This window comes from Triticum dicoccoides, chromosome 5A (genome assembly GCF_002162155.2).
Source record: "Triticum dicoccoides isolate Atlit2015 ecotype Zavitan chromosome 5A, WEW_v2.0, whole genome shotgun sequence".
Classification (NCBI taxonomy): domain Eukaryota; kingdom Viridiplantae; phylum Streptophyta; class Magnoliopsida; order Poales; family Poaceae; genus Triticum; species Triticum dicoccoides.
In genome coordinates this window covers 592,620,705-592,628,767 of record NC_041388.1, presented here as the reverse complement: position 1 = coordinate 592,628,767, position 8,063 = coordinate 592,620,705, and the positions used below count along the sequence as shown (strand labels likewise).

Genomic DNA, 8,063 nt, shown 5'->3' with positions numbered 1-8,063 from the left:
TCTTTTGGTCCAAATCCATCCTCTTCTTTTGTGCATTCAACATGAGCTTGTACCTCTCCTCTTTCTTCTACTCCCTCATCAGAAAAAATGCATGTCCATGTGGAGGACATTTTTGTAGCCGCAGCGTCATGGGAGGCCCTTGCCTTCTCCCACTTGTTTCTCATGACTTGCTGGTTATCCTTTGGCATGGTGGCTCTTATATTCTCCACGACATCATCTTCCTCTTCTTCTACCAACCCAATTGATTGGTGGGAGCTTGAGTCATCATTCCTCTTCTTGCCGACCTTGAGATCGGCTGCAAGTTGTGTCCACTTTGGCCGGCTATTCAATATGATCCAACAATGGCTAAAGACAAATGGCTTCTTTTTCGTTTCGTATTGGGTTGGTATACAAAAAAATATGTATGAGCATGAGAATATAAAAAAAACAAGTATACGCAAATGATGACAAGATGAAGTAACTTACGTGAGTTGCCACTCCCATACCACTTTGAGGACGGCCGATCACTTGTGAGTAGTAGCCGACGTACTTGTTCACTTCTGCTTGAATGATCCCCATCGATGTTGGAGAGATGCCACATCGCGGTTGGTGATGGTATGATGCAGTTCCACATGTTCCTTTTGTTCATGATATTCCTTTCAAATCTTCTCCCAATACTTGTTTCCCTTTTGCTCGGTGCCGCATATTAGATCCATTGTTATGGCCAACTAAGCTTTGACCAACAAGATATTCTCAAGAGTTGAGAATGCCAGACCTCTTGCCTTTGTTGTCTTTGCCTTCTTCTTCTTCTTGGTCGGTTTGGGATTTGATGTTGTCCCAACTTCAAATAAGGGCAACTTGGATCACCCAATTCGTAGTCCATGTCGGAGCTTGATTATCATTGATCATGTCCGACATAAACAATTCCTAAATGATCATGGTTTGCAAGCATTCATCATGTCCGAAATGAACTAGTGGTCTATGCAAAACATTGAACATGGCATATGCAATCGGACAGGTGCAACAAAAACATACCGAGTCTTGTTGTGTCATTCCGTCGAACATGTCGTGGGCAGCCTGGGCGCCGCCGGTGCATGTGCTTGTCGGTGCCCGAACGAGCTGCGACGAGTGGCGGACGTCTATCGGAGGCATCTGCGTGGGCGGGAAGCTTTCCGGAATGCCCCAACTGGCAGTCGGATCCTCTCTATCCCAATCTGGTCCGACGGTGCAATCCTTGTCGGCGGTGGGATGGATGGGGTGCGAGGTTCCGGGCGCGGGGGGCGGGGGGTGTGGGTGGGGACAATTGCTCGTTCATGTCTGCATCCGCTTCCCTCTTTCGCTGTCACCGGCTCTGGTTCCTCTGGGCCATGTTTTCCAGCTTGCATGACGAACCCGAGGATGGGACGCCGACAGACAAGGTGGACGCAACCTCTGTCGCAGCAGTTGGGGGACATGCTGGACGACATCTAGGGCGGTGATAAGGATGGGGAGCAAGTGTGGCGGACGGTGAGGATTCGGACGCGCGGAAGGTTGGAAGGACGCGGGAGGAGGGGGAATGTTTTGATGGATTTTTGTTGCAATTTGTGGTGGAGTTGGGTTGTCCGGTCCGACGTGACGGACGCGCCCGACCGCCTCATATTTGGGCTGGATACGAGAGGTGCCGGTTAGTCTGGGCGTCTGAGTCCCGTTTAAGGAGCCCGTCTGAGTCGCTTTTTTGTGACCAGTCACTAATCGGGTCGACCGCCAAGCGGATTTGGGGCGCCCGCTCTAATAACAAGTTTTTATTTAAAAAAGAATTCTCTAATAACAAGTTCTGCACCGAAAACTCTTCGTCATCAGATCAGCTCTAGCCCGAAGCCCGAAGTTTGTCTCCGAAAAAAAAGCTCTAGCCCGAAGCTTCAGAGCGGCTGCAAGAGATATCCCCATGATTTGTCCGCGGAAGGACGTCGGCCGTCGGATGCCTCAGATGGACGGCCCAGCTCTCGCGCCGGCAGTATACTAGTCCGACTCTACTACTGGCTCTGATCTGTAGCTGCGTCGCGGTCGCCCATGGTGGTCGTCTTCCCCCCGACTCCCCGCCCCAGCCAAATCCCGACCCCCGCCGCGCCGCAGATCCCCCGGCGCCCCCGGTCCTCCTAGTCCGCGCCCCCGCCCGGATCAATCCCCCACCCAGCTCTGCTCAGCTCGATGCGGCCGGCCGCGGCGTGGTAGCGGATCCCCGCTCGAGCTAGGGTTAGGGTTTCGAGGGGTTTGCGCTAGGGTTTGGTCCGCGATGGGCCGGTCCCGCGGGGTGCCCAATTCCGGCGACGACGACACCAACCACAGGTACCGCTACCCCCCCTCTCCCCGCCGCTTCGCATTTCGCTCTTGCTTGCCTGCGAGCGAGCCTCGCTGCGAGCGAATGGTGTAATGCGTTGTCCGTTCTTTGCAGGTCCAAGCGGAGGAGGGTTGCCTCGACCGGGGATGCGTCGGACTCGCTATCCGCCGCGTGCGGGGGAGCCGGCGATGGGAAGAAGGCGCTGTACCACTGCAATTACTGCAACAAGGACCTGTCCGGGAAGATCCGGTTCAAGTGCTCCAAGTGCCCTGACTTTGACCTCTGCGTCGAGTGCTTCTCCGTCGGAGCCGAGGTCACTCCACACCGGAGCAACCACCCCTACAGGGTCATGGTCAGTGCACTATGCTCACTTAGCGTTCTAGCTTACAAATGCATGCTTAGCTGACTACCAGTATTATAGAACAGCGGAGTTACCACATCTGAACTGCAGTGAACTTAACAGGCTGTTAGTACCTGCGCTAGTATAGCATGGTTAGCATCACACATGTCACTTCGAATAGTAAGTCTGAACTGATTGTTACTTGGTCAAAAAGGCGGGAAACCCAAAAGATGAAATGTGTCACTCCACGCTGAATCAACCCACACGACCACTGTCTTAGTATATTCCCATCACATTCAGGCTTCACCCTTCTTAACTTGAATACACTTACAAGTGTAAGTCATCAGCTGATGTGTGAACTCAGATCATATGTTTGGCTCTACATGGTTCTCTACTCAACCATCTTGATTGCAACTGGCTATATGACGCTTAATACATGCACACCCAGGTCATCTTGAGGAGAGTTCTCATAAAGAAAAGGGAAGAGGAAAAAAGAAACCACTTTCCACCTTAGCACTTCAAGTATTTTGTATTGTCATGCTTGCCGTGTTTGTTGCATCCTGTAACTTAACCGAAATTTTGCAACAGGACAACCTATCTTTTCCACTCATTTGTCCAGATTGGAATGCGGATGAGGAAATCCTTCTTCTAGAGGTATTTTCTGCATCCATCTGTTCTGTTCACTTTCTGGATGGTGGGTTCTGACTCTTATAATTGTAGGGAATTGAAATGTATGGTCTGGGAAACTGGGCTGAAGTTGCGGAGCATGTTGGTACTAAGAGCAAGGCACAGTGCATCGAGCATTATACTACTGCATATATGAACTCACCTTGTTATCCCCTTCCGGTAATCATTTTGTCTACCTGTTAATTTGTGGAGTTGAAAACAACTGATACTTAATTCAATGCTACCTCATCATTGTAGGACATGTCTCATGTTAATGGCAAGAATAGGAAGGAACTTCTTGCCATGGCTAAAGTACAGGGTGAGAGTAAAAAAGGTAAGTCATGGTCACATCTTTTAAGGTGACAAAGAAAATCTATTTAGGCTGGAACCAAATGTTGTAGTTTTTCTTGAATATTTGGTCTAATTGGCGACACAAGCTGGGTTTGGATTTTGAAGGCTGACATATGTCTGGAACCAAATGTTGTAGTTTTTCTTGAATATTTGGTCTAATTGGCGACACAAGCTGGGTTTGGATTTTGAAGGCTGACATATGTTATTAAATATTAATTTCTCATAGGTGATGAGAACTTAGTTGGTTTTTGGTTGCACAGATCTGTTCTAAAAGGATGATATAACAGTACATTCAGTAGCGTTGTTTCTGCCCTTCTGATATCTTAACTATTAATATCTAAAATTTGTCCATATGCACAGAACCACAGACATGAACACAAGAATCTGCACAAGTGCATGAGCTAATATAATGAAATAACAGAAAGGTTCTGCAGGACATTGTTCTGTTGGTAATGGCTCTGAATGCGAGGGTGCTAAAAAGTGCATGCTGAGTAGTTGCCTCCATCACATGAAGAAGAATGGCAGTAAAGACTTAAGATATGATATCTCACTTATTTAATTGTCTTGATCTCATGTTTCCTTTCTTTTCTTATGTAGGAATTCCACTGTTATCAGGGGATTTGACACCTAAGGCAGAGTCACCGTTTTCTCCCTCCAGGATCAAGTATGCTGTTCTTGCTCTAGAATATTTATAACCATGTATCTGAACCTCGCAATAGGCTACTTACTGACCATTATCTTCATGCCTTGCATAGGATGGAAGATGCACTTGGAGAAGGTCCAGCCAGTCGATCACCTTCGCACATACCTGGTGGTATGTTTTGGAATTTGACAGACCCAATCCTAAGTATTTTCTTTGTCTACGTCATTAGAATATGATTCAGATTATGCTAATCCGTTGAATCTGCTTCAGGTGCAAATAAGAAAGCTTCAACTGTTGGGCATTTTAAAGATAGTGCCAATCTATCTAAAGTCGAAGGTATGATCATATATAAACCATTGATGGGTGACCAGATGGATGCATTTGGGCTATTTTCTATTTTCAGTTATTCGTTCATTGTCAAGCATTGCCTTCCCATCAGTAATAATGTCCATTTATTGTTCAATTACCACTGACAGGTGCCAGATTAAATCAAAATAAAACTCCTTATTATGGTTTCCCAAGATATCACCCTTTGAGACATGCTTCACAATTACAAAGACATTTTTTTTATGCTTGAAGGTCTTATATTTTAATATACCGTCTGCAAAATATTACCAAAGATAGATTTGGAAGCAGTTGCTTTCTATTTGTGATAATCAACTATATTTCTTCAGATTCCTGCATTATCATATATTGAAATTTGTTCTGTTCAATTTGCGTGTGCCAGATGGTCATATGGATAGAAGTATTGGCGTGAAAAAACCCAGATATTCTGCAGATGAGGGGCCTTCTTTAACTGAATTGAGTGGGTACAATGCAAAGAGACACGAGTTTGACCCAGAGTATGATAATGATGCTGAACAAGCCCTCGCAGAGATGGAATTTAAAGAAACTGATTCAGAAACTGATCGTGAACTGAAGCTACGTGTGTTGCGTATTTACTTGTCAAGGTTTGTTAACAGCAATGATGAAATATTATGTTTGTAGTAAATATTATTTTTATTGCAGTAACTTACATTGAATTTATGCCTCTAATTTTGAGAAGATCATGGCAGCACCTTATTATTTGCTCCTACTAAGTAATATTCATCAGATGAAAAGGGCTCCATACTTCCTATTGCTTTAGTTGCTAGCTATTAGTGATCTAAACGCTCTTATATTTCTTTACGGAGGGAGTAGTTGATTTGCACAAATAGTTCTGCTTGTATGTCTTCATTCATAACCCCAACAGACCATGTCTAATCTTTAATGACACAAAGAGTATTAGATGTGAGAGAACCTTCTCTATGCTTCTCATCCAGTTAAGTATCTTCTTTCATAGGCTTGATGAAAGAAAAAGGAGAAAAGAGTTCATATTGGAAAGAAATTTACTATATCCTAATCCTTTGGAGAAGGATCTAACTAATGAAGACAAGGAAGTTTACCATCGGTACAAGGTTTTCATGCGTTTCCTTTCCAAGGAGGAACATGAAGCCCTTGTTAGGAGTGTTATTGAAGAGCGAAAAATCCGGAGGAGGATTCAAGAGCTTCAGGTGTTTTACTTTCCCCAAAGTTCACATGGCCATACTTTTATGTTTGTATTCTTTTTCTTAAATTCAAACCCTTAACTTCACATTTTGCAGTCCCACCATTTATTTTATCTGGAAAGTACAATTCATTACATCATTTTATTTTCTTAATGCCAGGAATGTCGTTCAGCTGGATGCCGTACGCTGGCTGAAGCCAAGATACACATAGAGCAAAAGAGGAGAAAGGAGTATGAGGCGAATGCTCTGAAAGCCAAGGAAAGTGGCCAGCTTATTTCAAATAGTAAATCAGGACACAAAACAAATCGTCCTGTGAAACTTGAGACTGATGGGAGTTTGGATCTTAAGAAAGGCAGTGGCATTTTGGATGCTGGTGGCAGGGATTCTCCAAAAACCACAGGACCTACAAGCGCTAAGCAATGGGATGATTGGGACATTGTTGGTCTTCCTGGGGCAGAGCTATTAAGCGCCAGTGTAAGGACATTGCTTATTTATTCTTGATGCCGCCTTGTTTGTACTTTTGGTTCTTGCTACAATAACGAAACAACCCGTCTTGTCTATTTCAGGAAAAACTTCTGTGCTGTCAGAACAGATTGCTACCTAGTCATTATCTGAGAATGCAGGAGGTGCTGATGCAGGAGATGTTCAAGGGCAATGTCGTCAAGAAGGAAGATGCCCATGTATTGTTTAAAGTCGATCCTGCCAAAGTCGATACAGTTTATGATATGGTGACAAAAAAGCTGGGCAACAACGAGGAGGCTCCGATGGTTTAGCTATGCAATTTGGGCTCTGCCTGCTCTAGGCTTGGCCCAAAACCAAATCTTGGTTTCTCAGCACGACGGAGGCCCAGGTGAGAACGCATGACTTGGCTGTAGCAGTGTTACATTGAGATTTGTGTCAGATTTCTGGAGAAGTGAAGTGCAATAAGGCATTCGAGCCAAATTGTGAAATTACCCGGCAGTGGGAATGTGTAGCGTGAGTTGTTGCCATTGCTGTTCGATTTTAAAGAGGAGTTAGACGCCATTGTTGCTGAAAGTGTACTGTGATGATGATGTGATAGTGCCTTTGTTGTAGGTTTAGGGGACTGAGATGATGTACCATGTATGTAAACATTTGTCCATTTTATTTATGATATTGCGGATTCATGTGCAACCATTCATTTTAAGTGTACCATTGCAGGGATTTGAGTTCGTCGAGGTTTTGTCCCGCCTTTGCGACTGTTGATTTGTTATATGTGTATGTGCACCTGATTGGTTTGAGCAAAAGCAACGTGCAAAAACCAGTGCAACTTGAACAATCCTTGCATCAAAAGCTCTCGCCCCTAAAACACCCAGTGGATATAGGCATCAATTTCGTAGCGTATGGATTTGTGCCTGACCATCTTGATCCCCCCACCAGCCTTGCAGCGCTCCACCTCCACGCCGGTGAAGACTGCGAATTTCTCCGTTGCAATAGGGCACTCTTCATCTGCATAGACGTGGTAGAACCTGGCGACGCAGAACCTTCCATGGCCGACATGCACGAGGAGCGAGTCCAGCAGCTCCCAGTCCCCAGGGTTGGCGGCGAGCTCCTTCCTCCAGACACGGCGCAGCTCGGGCGCACCGGAAGCACCCGCCGCCGCCGAGAGGTCCGCGGCGCAGAAGAGCTTCTTCTTGTGTCGAGACGAGAGGCCGAACCAGAGGCCGAGCTCGGGGGAGTACTCGGCGCCGCCGCAGAACGGGAGCTCCCACCCGCCGGCCTTGCTCCACCTGCGCTTGGCGGTGTCGAAGGCGTAGGTGCCGATGCCGTCGGCCGACACCCAGATGTCGTCGCCGACCAGCGCGGAGGCGGTGATCGTGGCGGCGCCCGAGGGCTCGTACCCGGCGGTGTTCACGTAAGGACGGGGCCGGAGGGAGCGCCAGTGCCACCTGGGAAACACGTAGACGTCTTCCGGAGGGTCGCCGTGCTTGAGAACTTGGAAGCAGGGTTGGTTGGTCCGACCAGACTTGCTGGGGCGCCTCTCCCAGGAGGTATAGGGCGTCGCCGACGTTGAAGGCGACGGGGTCGGCCATGCTCCCCTGCAGCCTGGGCATGATCCTGACGTTGTTCAGGCGGGCGTCGTAGGCCAGGACGTCGCCGCTCGGGTCTACGCCGAGGATCCCGTCCCCGCTGCCGCCAAAAGGCATGAACATTGAGGTCCCGCCTGGGACGCATTCCTTGCGGAGAAGGCCGAACGACAGCGCGGGTTTCGGCAGTGCGGCC

General features: G+C 47.3%; 1 protein-coding gene across 1 annotated transcript; it reads left to right on the top strand.

Annotated features, from left to right (window-relative positions):
* Nucleotides 1–2,005: 2,005 nt before the first annotated feature.
* LOC119303155 (transcriptional adapter ADA2-like) lies at nt 2,006–6,981 on the top strand. Its single transcript, XM_037580248.1, has 12 exons — nt 2,006–2,304; nt 2,411–2,648; nt 3,225–3,290; nt 3,357–3,482; nt 3,561–3,636; nt 4,251–4,317; nt 4,409–4,467; nt 4,567–4,632; nt 5,024–5,246; nt 5,618–5,828; nt 5,982–6,296; nt 6,389–6,981. Exons 1-12 carry the CDS (start codon nt 2,252–2,254, stop codon nt 6,593–6,595), a joined length of 1,707 nt encoding a protein of 568 aa, XP_037436145.1. The 5' UTR covers nt 2,006–2,251; the 3' UTR covers nt 6,596–6,981.
* The last annotated feature ends 1,082 nt before the right edge of the window (nt 6,982–8,063 follow it).

What these genes read in the sequence shown, in the direction of transcription:
- LOC119303155 (XM_037580248.1), top strand. Translation starts at nt 2,252, where the DNA reads ATGGGCCGGTCCCGCGGGGTGCCCAATTCCGGCGACGACGACACCAAC. An exon ending in ACCTTCGCACATACCTGGTG is followed by an intron (nt 4,468 to 4,566) that starts GTATGTTTTGGA and finishes AATCTGCTTCAG; the next exon opens with GTGCAAATAAGAAAGCTTCA. An exon ending in GGAGGATTCAAGAGCTTCAG is followed by an intron (nt 5,829 to 5,981) that starts GTGTTTTACTTT and finishes TCTTAATGCCAG; the next exon opens with GAATGTCGTTCAGCTGGATG.